At 42.0% G+C, this 15,310-nt stretch overlaps 2 protein-coding genes across 3 annotated transcripts; one reads left to right on the top strand and one right to left on the bottom strand.

The window, feature by feature from the left end:
- Nucleotides 1-556: 556 nt before the first annotated feature.
- On the top strand, nucleotides 557-4,143 carry LOC133925343 (UDP-galactose transporter 1-like). Its single transcript, XM_062371286.1, has 5 exons — nucleotides 557-931; nucleotides 2,502-2,751; nucleotides 2,848-3,055; nucleotides 3,252-3,483; nucleotides 3,572-4,143. The coding sequence occupies exons 1-5, from the start codon at nucleotides 818-820 to the stop codon at nucleotides 3,806-3,808; spliced, it is 1,041 nt and encodes a 346-aa protein (XP_062227270.1). The 5' UTR covers nucleotides 557-817; the 3' UTR covers nucleotides 3,809-4,143.
- Nucleotides 4,144-5,208: 1,065 nt separating this feature from the next.
- LOC133925341 (1-phosphatidylinositol-3-phosphate 5-kinase FAB1A-like) lies at nucleotides 5,209-12,476 on the bottom strand. Of its 2 annotated transcripts, XM_062371285.1 has the most exons (13): nucleotides 12,355-12,476; nucleotides 12,066-12,246; nucleotides 11,727-11,858; nucleotides 10,936-11,562; nucleotides 10,692-10,836; nucleotides 10,211-10,558; nucleotides 8,715-9,686; nucleotides 8,151-8,485; nucleotides 7,907-8,033; nucleotides 7,656-7,817; nucleotides 6,240-7,544; nucleotides 5,874-6,134; nucleotides 5,209-5,793 (listed from the first exon to the last, which is right to left on the bottom strand). In XM_062371285.1, exons 3-13 carry the CDS (start codon nucleotides 11,744-11,746, stop codon nucleotides 5,446-5,448), a joined length of 4,650 nt encoding a protein of 1,549 aa, XP_062227269.1. In that variant the 5' UTR covers nucleotides 11,747-11,858; nucleotides 12,066-12,246; nucleotides 12,355-12,476; the 3' UTR covers nucleotides 5,209-5,445. The 2 variants fall into 2 exon arrangements, with proteins under 2 accessions (XP_062227269.1, XP_062227268.1); XM_062371284.1 differs by lacking the exon at nucleotides 12,066-12,246.
- Between the last annotated feature and the right edge of the window lie 2,834 nt (nucleotides 12,477-15,310).

Raw genomic sequence — 15,310 nt, 5'->3', positions numbered from 1 at the left:
TACAGTAATAAATACTCCACTAATATCACTGCGCCTACATCGAGACTGAAACTTTTTACTCTACCACAAAGCAAACATGCAAGTAACTTATTCTAAGTCCAGCATGTTAATCTAACATGCATGATTTGTTTGTAGGTGACCAAGGTAGCAAGCAGAGTACTAAGGAAACAATTTTCTTTCTTTCTCTTATTCTTTAAAGTGAATTGTGCCCACCAATCTATTGGGATGCATTCTCTTTTTCTCTACCTCTCTCCAATAGACTTGGAAGTTCAGACCGATTTAGTCTGATTTGGATAGATAAGTTGAGGAATAACTGCCGTTGTAGAATTTTAGTTATTAATTTTTATAATAAATTTTTAGCTTCTGAGTACATTAAAAAAACTAAAAAATTCTCAATCTCAACTTACGTCTTATTTTTTATTTATTTCAGACATAGCTATTTCCCCATCCAGCAAAAATCATAAAAACCGGAGCTTAAAGTACATTCACACATCCACTCATCGAGACCCACACCAGAAGTCTAGTTATTTAAATAGCTTCTGACTTCTCTGAAAAAAAAAACAGAAAAAAAAGGCTATCTAAACGAGCCCGAGTCTGCCAGCCTCCCCCTTCCATTCCTCCTCTAGCGAAGAAGGGCGTCCTCTCCCTCGGCGCTCCCCATCTACCACGATGAGGTAGAGGAGAGGTGCATAGCCTGAGCCTGAGGACGAGGAGGCTGCTCTCCCCCGCTCTTGGCCATAGGAGCATTAACCGCTCCCTTGACGCCGGCATCTCTCTCTTCCTCCCTTTGCTCCTCCTTACCAAGACAAGAGAATAGATGGAGGACGGCGGCAAGGCGGACGGGCTGGGCACCCTGCGCGCGGTGCTCGCCATCCTCCAATGGTGGGGCTTCAACGTCACCGTCATCATCATGAACAAGTGGATCTTCCAGGTCCAATCACTTTATCTTCTCTCTCGGTGTTCCTTGGGTTTGGGGCTCGGATCTGTGGGTTGGGATGCGAAAGGTGCCTACTTTTCCTTTGGGGTAGAGCTGATTTGGTAGTGGCGACAGCGAGAGGAAGGCGGACCAAGGCTAGTGCTGCTGCCCAATGGGAAAGCACTACTCTTTCTTGGTACGACTAGATTGGGTGGGAGACGATTCGGAGATGCTGTCAATTTTTTTTCTCTATGGGCTTGGGGCTTCGAGGGAGGGAATGCTGAATCAATTCACCAGTGAACGATAGATGCGAATTGCAACTGACAGCAAGTGAGGAACTAGAACTAGAGGGACAACCGAGTGACCGACTACCTTTTGTGGTGTCATAAACTAGTGGTGTAATCGGATCGGATACGAACGGATATAACTCATCATATATCTTATCCCACATTTTTTCTCGGAGTCGAAATCGGACACGGATAGTGCCGTATAATTATTTCTTCGCTCTGTATCATATTCTCTCTTTTTTTTTTTGAGCCGGAGTCGAAGCGGATAGTGCCACAAGCTTACGGTTAGTCGGATAAAAATTTTCACTTCATTTGTATCCCCACACAACACATTAAACAATATAAGAGTGCAATCGAAGTGAGCACAGAGAGAGTGATCACTAAGATATAAAAACAAGAGCATTTAATATTATCTATCTATGGATGTGTGGCAATCTACCTATATATTATCATGTTTTTAAGTGAAATCGCAATAGTCTTTCTCGTAACACCTAGCATTTAGATACTTCGGACGTATACCAGTCACCCTATATCCTATCTTATTTTTTTCTCAGATCCAGAGTCAGACACGGATAGTGTTGGATAGCCATTGTTACATCCCATATTTGTTTTGCAAGCCTTCGGTCGGGCGGGCGGGTGGAAAATATCCATCCCGTTTTCACCCCTATCACAAACCATACTGACTACAACTTTGATCTGAGATGCCATAAAGCAGGGAATTTGGAGGATGCCCCAAGGTCCAGTACTATCTGGAGTTTGTGGTTTATTCAGGTAATTATAGTGCAGTCGGAATAACCTAAACGTTCTGTGAGCTCCCCAGTCCATTAATCTCGCAAGTTTCAGATTGAACATCTGCGCGCAGCTTATTTCTGTTTGTTGCGAATCATGGATATTTCCGCTCTATCATGGGTTTTTTAGTTTGATGGCCCAAAGTCTGTTATTATTGGTGGAATCTAGTGTTCAAATTATTGTGATAGATGATAGGCTGATAGTTCTACTAAGAAGCACCTGTTAGCTTATAGTCCAGGAGAGCTCAGGTCAGTGACAGCACTTATTCACCTTCATTTGGTTGTCTCGTGAACTTGCTGGCGCCTGGCGGTACACATCCGGTAACTTATGGTATGTTTGGATGGTAGGAGGTTTCTGGAAGTCCTGGTAACGACTTTTAAATATACTGTTGTCCTCATCAATCTTATTCATGCACTGTGCAAAAGGAACTGTCAGTCATTTTATGTTAAGTGGTAACCTCCTTTATGAAAAGCCGTGTGTTTGATGCTATAAGACAATCTTTTCTGCAGAAACTGGATTTCAAGTTTCCTCTGACGGTGTCATGTGTCCACTTCGTATGTTCTTCAATTGGAGCTTATATCGCTATCCATGCGCTTAAGGTGAAACCACTGATTCAAGTTGAACCGGAGGACCGTTGGAGAAGGATATTTCCAATGTCATTTGTCTTCTGCATAAACATTGTTCTGGGAAATGTGAGCCTACGGTATATTCCAGTCTCCTTCATGCAGACAATTAAATCTTTCACTCCTGCAACCACAGGTACCTTGATTATGTGCCATTTCTACAAATTTTCACTTGTTATTTTTGTCATATTGGTACCCGCATCTTATTATAGGCTGGTTCCATGTAATGCAGTTATTCTGCAGTGGTTAGTTTGGAGTAAGCATTTTGAGTGGCGCATATGGGCTTCGCTAGTCCCTGTAGTTGGGGGAATACTCCTAACTTCAGTAACAGAGCTTAGCTTCAACGTTTTTGGTTTCTGTGCTGCCATGGTTGGCTGCCTGGCTACATCTACGAAAACCATCTTGGCAGAGTCCCTACTCCATGGATACAAATTTGACAGGTAGACACTTGTCTTGTGGTGTGATGACTGGTGCTTTAGCAGTTGGTGTGATTTTCCAAACATAGTGTTTAAAACATTTTATCTTCTTCCTAAGTTTTAAGTATTATTGAAGATCGATTTTCGTACCAAATGGAAATTAGAACTGCTTATTACAGTGTTTTCCTCTCCATAAGATGGTTTGTTCTGTTTTCTGCAGCATCAACACAGTTTACTATATGGCACCTTTTGCCACCATGATATTGGCTCTACCAGCAATGTTACTTGAAGGAGGCGGCGTAATCAACTGGTTCTACACACATGATTCAATCATTCCTGCGCTGATTATCATCCTAGGTTCAGGGGTGCTTGCGTTTTGCCTTAACTTCTCCATCTTCTACGTGATCCATTCAACTACAGCAGTGACTTTCAATGTTGCCGGCAACCTTAAAGTAAGACTGTATTTTTGGGCTATGCTGTTCTGATCCCCTCTGCTCCCTGTGCTCTACATTCACATCTGAAGGTGTTTTTTTTTTGTAGGTTGCGGTCGCAGTATTAGTCTCCTGGTTGATCTTCCGTAACCCAATCTCTGCTATGAATGCAATTGGATGTGGAATCACACTGGTTGGCTGTACTTTCTATGGCTATGTAAGGCATCTGATCTCCCAAAGGCAGGCTGCTGCCCCAGGGGGGAGCCCAAGAACAGCACGCCCGAACTCGCCAAGAAGTCACATGGAGATGCTTCCCCTTGTAGACGACAAGCAAGAAAAGGTTTAGCGAGTGGATGCCCTCATATCCAAAGCAGTGGAAGGTACAAGTTGGCATACAGACAGATGCTATGTTGAGAGAAGGAAGACAGTGGTCAACTGGTGATAGGACTGCACTCTGCCGGCCTCAAGGTTGCATAAGTTGTTAAGAGTCATAGGGGGGCAAGCAATACTTTCTTGAAGAATGTATGTACTCATGCTTAGAGACTAGTAATTGTTATAGCACTCGTCATTTGTGACATTAGCCCCCAGCATGAGAATCCGTTATTAGGAGGGTTGATTTTATTTCTTTTTGTCGATTTGCCGTGATATATTTATTCTAAAATTTGGACCGCTGACCTGAAATTTGCCATCTACTCCGGTCGATTGCTGCCCATCATCTTCATACATACTATTCTCTCTGGACACGTTTTCTGAAAGGGGGAAATAGACATACATTGTGCTCAGTGGGTCATTATCTTTAGCATGGATAGCCTACCTGTTGGGGCAGCCAATGCTAGATACTACATTTCCCATTTCCCAAGGTTGTTTGAAGTGCACTGACTGCATCGCTGTCTGCCTGTAAACAATACTAGCATACAGTTTAGTTATGCATGGCCTCTGCTCTGCTCCTGAATTTATTCTTGAGAACAATGTTGAAGAATAAATCTAGGCCCGTCCTTCAACAGTACAATATAGGTAGCGTTAGCATGAATACCTGGACAGAGATTGGGAGAATGGATGTGCAGCTGATCGAGCTCGGCCTCTCGGAGTGACTTGTTTCATGGCATTGTTCATAGGCAGATTTGAACTATCTATGAATGGTCGATTGCCTCCTGGTGCAACAGGACAAATACATGCTCATACAATAATTCTCTTTTGTTAAATGAACGAACTATTTTAACCCTGTGTTTTCGTGATGGTAACTAATCTAATCTGGCACTAGTGTTTTTTTTTCTTCTCCCTACATCTGTAGTCACAGCAGGGGAAACTGGGGTTACAGGAAGCTTATCGTTTACAAGCAACAGCAACTTCACTGTTCATCTAAATTAATCGTTGGACACTCCATTACTGCAGTGCCTTGCCTGCTCCATCCATGGGTTATAATGCTACAAGCCTTTGCTTGTATGCCCTTTAGCAATCAGCGTTCCGTTACCACTTGAGCATACCAAGTAGGAGTATACAACGGGCATCTTCACTGGCAGAGGTTGACTACAATGATCACTCACTTTAGAACAGCAGAAACAACAACGGAACCCATTGAAGTATTGAACATAACTTGATCCACTGGCTTCAAGTGTCAGTGTACTATAATGAAGTTATGAGCATGCAGCATAGTTGGTGATGTCTAGGTTTGGCATAGTTGGTGATGCAAGAATGTAGCAACTAAATCAAAGTCAAAGATGTACTTTCAAGATCATAAATGGAAAATAACAAAGCACGTATAAATTATGTAATTTCACTATAGTTGTGAAATTGCCACCAAAACAATTCTATAGGACATGTATTGTGGACCACACTTGCTCCAACAAGTTGCCTAAAAGCTGCAAACTTTTGGAGAACTCGACAAATGAGCCACTCATTCTATGTACACTGGTTCAAAAGTAACAAACTAACAATAAGCCAGAAGGGGAACTGGACTGCCTTGGACAGAAGACTCGCACAGAATTAAGCGCGTGCCACAATTTTATGTTGAGGTTTCTCATCATTAACTTCTAGCAAGTTGCTGTTGATGTGAGCACAGGATTTGCAGGACACCGAACGGTTCTCCATACTCCAATCATCTGGAACTGTTAGGAAATACTTCGTCATGAATTTCCTAAATCTTTTTTTGTACTCCCTAGGCGAAACTACCGTTGGTGATACATTCTTTGGTACCACCAGAGATGTTTTCACCCATGTCTCGAGTTGCTTGTCCCATGTATATTGCCTCAGGTAATCAATGATGCCAAATACGAACTCATGCTTTTGCTTGTCCACTCCCACAAGTAAAGAGTAGTCCATAACATTAATTGACTGCAGGCATAATCATTTTGTTAACAGATATTATAACAGATATGACTGATTACATGCGACTGAAGTGAAGTAATACATACAGTGAGAAAAGATGTATCATTCCAGATTGCCCGCTGCAAGAGATGTTTCGTTCTTCCACTAATATAGATTGGAGAAACACGCATATCCTCAATGAAGTTTTGATCCAAGTATACGGTGTCATGGTCATTTGAGTCAGAGATATGTCGGGAAAAGACAGCACCTTTGAGATCATATGTCCGTGACACATTGTGTCCAAAGAGGAGGTTTTCCATCACCATCAGATCAATCTTAATCTCCTTGCCATGTCTTATTTGCTTAACCTGAAACACAGGATAGTCACTGTTTAAAAAACATAGACAGCGGTGCGTGGTGGGGTATTGGGGGGGGGGTAATCCTGCAATCAAATTCGATGTAATGTAAAATACCTGATATATTCCTAAAATTTTCGCAAGGCACGTTTGGCTCCGAGTGTCTAGGGAATGGTAAACATGCTTGAAATAATCAGGGGCAAATTTTATGAAGGACTCAAACTCTGTCTTCTTTATTTGTTTTATGATGAACCTGTCGTCCATTGTTTTGGCAAAGAAAGCCTTACTTTTTCCGCCTTGAGCGTCCCACTTCTTGCAACGACTTAAGGAAGTAATATATGCAAGCTCCGATGGACAGCATTTCTTTCGAAGAGTATAGAACTGGTTAGAGTGTACACAAATAACTGAATACTTCCCTTTGAGAGCTACTTTCCCATTGATAGATATTTCCGGATGGAGAGAGGATGATAGAAGCGAGCTATCATAGCTGGAGAGATTGTCAGATGAAAAGCTTGTATCAGAATCTGAGGATCCAATAGATGACCAGGATGAAGCAGAAGAGCTTTCATATATCGAGCTGTAAGACTTCTCCATTGTTTTAGTGCACTCTCTGCCCCTGGTGTCTGCTGCTTCACTCTCAATTATAGCATCCAGTAAGTAACGACGTTCCTCAGGTACAGCAAGAGCACGGGATATTATGCTGGATATCTCATCCTCTGATACACACAAGACATTACCACCTGGACCTACTATGAACTGTGGAGATCCCACCTCCTCAGCAGATTGTTTGTGCAAGGGGGATACATGAGATGGAGAATAGTGGTTAACAAGTTCAAATCTTTCCAAAGATCCAACCTGAAGTTCCTGCCTGTAAGCCATTCTGGACTCATACAGTGGGCTCCAAACCCATTTTTCCCTGTCATCCCATTGGGAAAGTCTGAACTGCCGCGGACTACTCAATGGTTCTTGCTTAAGAGACATTGAACGTGCAACTAGCTCATTGCTCTGCACATCCAAGCAATGCAAGATTTCAGAAGAAGGCACTTTTGTGCTATGTTGCTCTTCGTAGTGCTTATCCCACGGATTTTCATCAACCAAGGTTGATGCATGTCTGCTCCCTGGTTCACTGAACTTCTCTGGCTCAATAGTTTCATTCTCAAAGGACTTGCTGCTTGTTCGCTCAGCAATACCATCTGCTTCGGCAACTACTGCAGTTTGGTCACCTGTAAAGTCAGAGGTTTCCCTCTTGATGCCATTTCCCATTCTTTCTTTTTCAGCAGATTTACACTCTAGAAGTTGATGCAGCCGGCGGTCCCACACATATATTTCAAGCAGAAGATCCTGATAGAGCCAATTTACATTAAGAATATCATGCACAGAGCTCGGCATCCCACTTCGATCAACGGCATTTGCTAGAGAATCCTACATGATGATAAAAGATAGACGGTGAAATAATGATTACCAGAAATCCAGAGTAAATTCGTTAATGTAACAGATGTAAGAGCTAACAGAAAAAAGTACAGGAAGGTTTACCATGAACTCAGACTTCTCTTTAATCGCCATCTCTTCAAGTTGAGAAAACTCTTTAATTGGAAGGAAGGCACCACAGTTGATTGCCACCTCAGGAAACTGATCCTTTATGTTCTGTAGTAAGCTCGTCACTTCAGAGAAAAGCATAACTCCTCTAGCAAGAACCTTAAACAATGCAACAGAGCCATTAGACTTCACTGTGAATATTCACAAAATAAGCATGAGACGAAGCCAACAAAAGAGAACGGGCATACATTTCTTCCCTCTTGCTCGTACCACTCATGTGTATTTGGGTTGTGAAACTCAAGAGTAGGCTGTGGTTTGCAGGCAGTGTAAATTTCGACTGATGAATACTGGAACATTGCAACTTTGGAGCCCAACCTGAAGTTGACAGATCCCAAACAAAGGGAAATAAAAAAAACTCAGTACAATATACAACGGAAGCAACATAACTTCTGAAATCATCTGCTGTTGATGTTATAAGGTGCTTGAGCGTACCCAAAAAAGCGCAAACAATCCCTATTCACCGAATGTCCACATATTGATAGCCTTCTAGCAGCGGAGTGGCTTGAAAAACTGAGTTCAAGGAACTTCCCAAACGAAAGATTGCGTGCTTCAGTTGATATTAACACCCTTGGAGACGATTTGGAGATCCCACTTTCATGCTCACATCTTAGACATCTAGTCCACATCCAAATTTTTCCTTCAGAATCACCAGGTAAACGATATCTAGGCAGCAAACGCTTCACAAGAACAGTCAAATTTCCATTGCGGTGAGTGTAAGTGTACATGTGAGCCTCTGGAGGCTCTCCACACGAGGAACAGCTCAGATTCTGCTAAAAATAAAAATTCATGAATTATGAGCACGTTCTTCTAATCGAGTGGGACAAGCTTCTGTATGACCATAATATAAGGATATCTCAGCAAAAGAATGGGAGAAACAAGTTGTTTGCTTGTAGGTACCGAATTTATGCATCTGTCAGAATTAATAACTTAAAACAGTAAAGCACTGGCCCCTGTTTTATCTAAATTCAGAAAATAAGAATGATATAATGATGTTACCTGATTCTGCAAAATATCTTGCAAATATCGTCCTAAGGAGACATCAAAATTTCCATAATATTTTATACGGGATAGATGGCTCTGCTCGCAGATAACCTGCTTTGTGATGCATTGGCTGGACATCAAAATAAGTATGCTCTGAGACTCCAAGACATCATCCACCTCATCTATATATGAGGTCTTGTCTCCGCTAATGTAACCTGTGCTGTGTTTTTCATCATTTTCCAACGAATTTGATGACTGCTCATGATTTTCACTAACCGAAGGATCAGTCAGTGTCATATGTTGGTTGGTTAAGGTGGATGCTTGTTTCCGGGGATCGCTTAAATGATCCACATTCTCACCAGAACCAACTGGTATTCCAACCTTTGGGCTGATATGGAAACCATTACTTGCCATTTCTTGACTGTTTTGAAGCCCTCCATCTTTCTGATGATCAATTGCCTCTTGAGAAGAAGTGACTGGTAAATAAATATTCTGATGGCAGAATATATCAATGAATCTTCTCAGTGATCCTGGGACTGACGATACTAGCCTTTCAGGAGGAAGTGATTGATTTGAATCATAATGGATGACTGAGCCCTCTGGGAGCTCATTGGGGAAGCACTTCTCGAGTGAATTTAGAGCATCGGGATTTGTAGAAGAAATGGTAGCTGTCTCACCATCAGTAGATTTTTCTACTGATCCATTAGAAGTTACAAGATACAGTTTAAGCGCTGAAGCATCATTATCTTTAGGATTGACAGGAAGATAACCGTTAGAGAGAGCAGGGGTTCCGTGATGAATTACTAATGGTCCTGCCTTCATACTGACAGGATTTTCTTCTTTGGAAGCATTTTTATTATTCAAGAATACTCTTTGATCTTCAAAGAAGGATGTCTCAAGAACAAGGTGGTATGCTGCAAACACTGTGTAGTGCATGACTTGCTTCACTTTCTTCAATTCTTCATTATTTGCTCCTCGTAGCAATATCTGCAGGAGAAAAGAAATCATCGTAACTGTATAAGAATGCACAACAGATCATTAGCAGTAAGCTGCTAATTGATTAACGGTTTATTACTGCAAAAAATGGTAGCATATCCACATTTGGGGAAATTATCCTAAACACGACAAGATCATTGTACATGGACAAACAGTAGGATACACATACAGTTCAACAGGAAACAAAGTAGTACATTTCTATTCGTGCATCAAACAAAAACTTTATGTTGTCTGCCCAAAGAAGGGAAGAAAACATCTATATATTATCCCTTTCATATTTGATGCAGCTTTGCTAACCTCATTGTAGTATAGAGGTTCATCAAGTAATCTATATATAAGTTAGGCCAGAATCATGCATGCAATGCTCTAAAAAGAAGCAAGCATAGGGGGGAAACATCCTGCTGTAGAGGCAAAGATTCAGTTGTGAACTTCATAAAGAGATTTAGAAAGGTATCATGAATCTTATAGTACAACATCAGTGCACTATGGAGGAAATCAAAATGAACTACACCTACCGTGCATCCCAATGGCTTGTGAAAGCCTTCCAAGAACATTAATGCTTTAGATGGCCTCGTTCCAACTTCACCGGTATGGTTATGCTCCTCCATAACTTTTTCAATATGGAAGTAGTCGCACTGCTTCAACTTTGGCTTACTTAGAACCTCTGAAAACGAGACTATGGGAGAGCCAGAACAGCGAGCAATCCTTTGCAACCGGTTGAGCTTCATATCAAGCACTAGAGTGATACCTTCCTTCAGAAGAAGCTCCTGTATGTCACGTGAAACTGTTTTCTCGACCAGAATAACATTCGGGCTGCATATCTCAATCATTTTACTGACAGCCTTTTCTAGATGGTTTTTTTCCTGATAAAGAACAGTAGAACACAAAAAGGATCGTATTAATGTTTCTGTCCATCAATGTAAATATTTTTTAGGCTGACCATCAATGTAAATATGTGAAGTTGTTATCTGAAGGATAGCGGTATATAAGTCCAACCTGTTCCATGGAATTGAATGATGAAAAACCAACATCAGAATCACCAAGGACTCCTCTGAGAAGCAGCAGCCTGGGATTGTGACACTTGGTCGGCATGTGCTTATGAGCTGCATTCTTCTTGAAGACTAAACCCTTTATGACCTCACTGCAGTGGAAGACACAAAAAGCTCCATTACTGTCAACTGCAGCTGCGGTCATTATCTTGTATGGACCAGCAAAAAGGTTTAATAGAAGCATGTTTTACCATTGCCGCCGGGTACCAGATGCTATGCACTTAACCTTGATGTAAGACCCAGGGTCCATTTCCTTCCCCACACTGCTGTCAGGCTTGATGAGAAGTGCAGCTTCCCAGGACAGAGAGGTGACAATATCAAGCCAGCTCTCACCACCTTCTCCTTCGGGAAAGGAGATGCCAGCAGATTCTAGAAACCGACCAGCGAGTATCTTGAGCTGACCGTTCATGGCTCTGAGCATGGCATTCTGCCGTTCCTCCCTGTGGTTGGGGCTGGGGTGAGAGTCGCCACCATTGGTGAAGAAGCTGGACTGCCCCCACTTGATACCATCATCATTATCACACTCATCGTCATCGTCTATGTATCCACCCACATGGCCGGTCTCATCTTCCTTGTCTGCTGCCTCAGGCGGTATCCAGATGGCATCATCCTCATGGCTGGTGAATTCAGTGCCATTGGCATTGCCAACCCCATCAGAATCATCACCGAATACGACTGACCATTCATCGACAGAATGTGTGGACCTATCACCGGAGGTGTCATCATGGGCCTTGGGGACAAAAGGATCATCCTCGGATGGATGATCCACATGGTGTGGCGAAGCTAGATGGTTTCGATTAGCATCCATGCCGTCATCCCTGTAAATGTGGCAACGTATCACCTCCAAAGGATTTTTTTTTCTTTTTAAGCACGTTGGCACAATGCTAGTACAGTATCCCCCCAAGTCTATTTGAAGCTTAGAGAATTGAGTAAATTATGAGGGTTTGCACAGGGGACGAGAAGAGGCATGGAAGAAAGGTACCTTTTGTGCAGCAGAATCATTGCCGGCAGTCCAGATTGCAGCAGTTTGGCATGACCTTGTTATGCCGTTGGGCAACTCGAGCAAGAGAAGAGATGCAGGATGCGTGAGATCTCCGGAAGGACCCCCTCGTGCCTGGGTAAAGGCAAAGCAAGCAAAATCAGAGTGGTGAGCTCCTCGAAACCGGCGGTTGCTCTAGAGGCAATGAAGAGGCAAATCGAACAGTGATGACGTAGTTGAATGAATTTGAAATGATTTTGTATTTGATTTGGAAGATGAATCAGGGAGGGGATCGATTGGGAGTGGGAGGCTTGGAGGAAATGAAAGGAAAGGAAATCCCACCCAAAATCCCTCCTTTAATTTCCTCCACGCTTGTGTAGTCCTAGTTAATTGTTGTGCTAGCACGCGTGGGTGAAACGCGATTAGGATTGCCCGGCCACCCCACCAAACGGACGAACGCAACCGATTTGAAATTCCTCCCTCCGTTTTGAATGAAAAAAGAGGGGGGAAAATCCCTGAACCACTGAGACGGAATGAGTATGGAAACGGGTGTCAGTAGGTAAAAAACAGTTTTTGACTGCATTCGATTCAAATGAAAGATAGAAATTAAAAGCAGGGGGGAAACTAGGACCTGGAGCTAGTGAACGGTAGACGGAAGGAAGGAAATCGTGGTTGATCTGGATTGGATGGATTCTCACTTGTGAGAAGAAGGAAGGGAAGGGGTGAGGAGAAGGCAATGAGGCGCAACGGGAGGGAGGCGCAACGGGAGGGAGGGATGAAATAGGCATAGGCACTGGCTAGCTGTAGGAGCCCAGGCCAATGGAATGTCGGAACGGAGGGGTAGACAGAACAGAACAGCGTTTATTCAATCATTCATTCAGGTGTGCTTTTCGCAATGATCGATGTAGCTACGACTCAAATCATTCGTCGGCACGCGACAATTTTTCTCTCACAGAGGATCCGCATCATTAATAAAATAATCGATTAATTAATTGTGCAGGGGTATTCCCTGCCTCCTGAAATATTGCTCTTCATTGAGAAAAATAACAATAATTATCAGCTTTTCTCAAGAAGATACATCAATCTGGTACGTATGTACTCCACGTAATTAAAGCTAGCTAGCCAGCATATATGGATCCAATAAGTCCACTAGTCGAGGACATTGGACGCCGAGATTTATATAGCTAATGAAATAATTAAGTTTTTTTAGAAACAAGAACAAATAATTAAATTGATGTGTACAATATTTACAATATCTCGAATCTACTAGAATACTTAATTTACATCAATATATATCTACTACTATGCTTTTCCCGTCTCACACATAGTCTGAAGTCAAAGAAGATGAGAAGCACGAGACAAGATGAAGCCTCCAAGACTTCACCAAAAATCTCGAGAATAGCACCAGAGCCTCCGGAAGTTGCTTTGGTGCCGAAGTTGTTTGGATCGGTATCACAACTACCCAAAATCAGTATTTTCCAAATTGATTTGTGCTATTCCTGACGGTTGGTTATGCACCGTCACTGAAAAGTTCTTTCCCTGTCCGTTACATCCACCCACAAGATTAGTACAAATTTTAGCATCTTAAATGAAAATAATTTGCTTGAGTGGATATGATTTGTCTAATGCCTGAGCAATCTTGATGCATGTTAAATGAATGCGGATGTTATGAGATGACTTTTAGATGAACGGTGGGCCACTATCATGGATTAAAATTGAATTTCGGTAATTTCGACAGTGAACGAAATATGTTATTTCGGAATTTTCTTTCACTAATATGTAGGATCTATGGAGCAGAGGGAAAAAAATTAATCAAAATTTCGCAAATTTGATCTTTTCATCGATGAACGAAAAAAATCGTAAGACAAAATTGAAATCCCTAGCCACTATCATCAGTACACAACCAAATTTATAATGATGGCTAAAACATGGTTAGCAGTGTCTTCTTGATGGGTAAAACATGGTAGTCAACAAGCATTATGAACTTTTCAGTACTGCATTGTACTTCCTGTCGATTAGATAACCGTCAGGAAATAGATACACTGACGGTGATGCTGGACCCGACGCTGTTGAACTTTCTGGACGATTTCCACCAGGGATTACCGTCAGGGTAGGCTGGCTTTCCCTGACACTCAGTCCCTGATGGTGCACCCCTAATGGGGATCGTCACAGAAAATCTTTCCTGACGGAAAAATTGTTCTGGGTAGTGCAAGCCTGAATGAAATGATGGATCAAAAATTTAAATGATTTCTTTGAAATAAAGAATAAACATCCTAAACCATGCATGGACCGTTCAGTTAGGTACATATATATATATATGATGATGATGATGATGATGATTAATTTGTGAACATCTGGAATCAGCTCGAATTTCAATCATTAGGAAGTGAATGATATAATATATGGTAGGCCGACATGATCCTTGGATCGACAAGGAGGTACATGTACATGAAAGAGAGACGTACCAGTACGTCAACGAAATACATAATGGATCGATCGAGAGGCAGGCCTGCAAACTCACACGGCTGGAATATATAGAAGAAAGCGACCGATCAATCATGCATACCATTTCATCTTGATCGATCTTGTGTGTCATTGCATCGTGTCTTCTCGATCGGTCGTCTACTCTCCTGTCATGTCGCTGTAATAACATTATGCACACCCGTCCGTCATGAAATTAATTAGATGCATGATTTGTACGTAGATTTGCCGTGCAAAAAAGAATTAAGACGAAATATTAGATGATGCATGCATGGAATCATGGTGGCTAGCTAGCTAATGCAAGATGGATGATGAGGCTGCCTGCCTGCCACCTAGCTTAGGCTATTGATCAATGATCAGTTTTGATTTTGGAGTATATATCTGGTGGCGTTAAGTTCTCAATCCCCATTCTTGTTAATCGTCGACGTGGCCTTCCAACTTGTCCACTCATGCACCGCATGCATGCTTCAACGAAACAGCAATTGATAATGTACACAATTACGCACGCTAAATTTCAAAAGAGAAACAATTAATAATGTACAATCTTATCTATCTACAAGGTCACTAAAATAGCCGCACCACTCTAATCAATATGATGTTTTTTGTAGGATGAAAGAGCTTTAGAGTAATTTCAGTAGTTTAATTTGTAAGCGTGGGATAGGATCATAGGATGTGTGAGGGCAGTGGGGTGTGTAGTGGGATAGGATGTAATCGACATGGAAAGAAAAGCCACTAACATGAAGTACAGTCTCAGTCTTACAGTTAGGTCAGTCTGGCCCAAATTGAAGGCCTGGAAAGGAACAAAAGAGAGGAGTTCCGCTTTCTTGGACCCAAATATAGGCCCGATAAGCAAGCAACGGAGAAATCCCCAAAACGAAGGAAGAATCTTAATAATTTCTAGTAGCGCGTCCATGTCAGAGTCAGTATATGTATATGCATATACTGATCTAATCTGACACTAGGACGTCTTGTCATTCGTTTCCAGTGACGTCTCTCTCGTAGCATTTCTAGGTGGCTTCCAGTCCAATCACACCGACCATCAGACCATTGCAAATTAAATGTATTGCTTTGTTGTGAATCGAATCATGCATGGGATGGAAGTATGT

The sequence above is a fragment of the Phragmites australis genome, chromosome 7 (assembly GCF_958298935.1).
Source record: "Phragmites australis chromosome 7, lpPhrAust1.1, whole genome shotgun sequence".
Classification (NCBI taxonomy): domain Eukaryota; kingdom Viridiplantae; phylum Streptophyta; class Magnoliopsida; order Poales; family Poaceae; genus Phragmites; species Phragmites australis.
The sequence above is the reverse complement of the archived record's forward strand: the minus strand, read 5'-3'. Positions and strand labels throughout refer to the sequence as shown.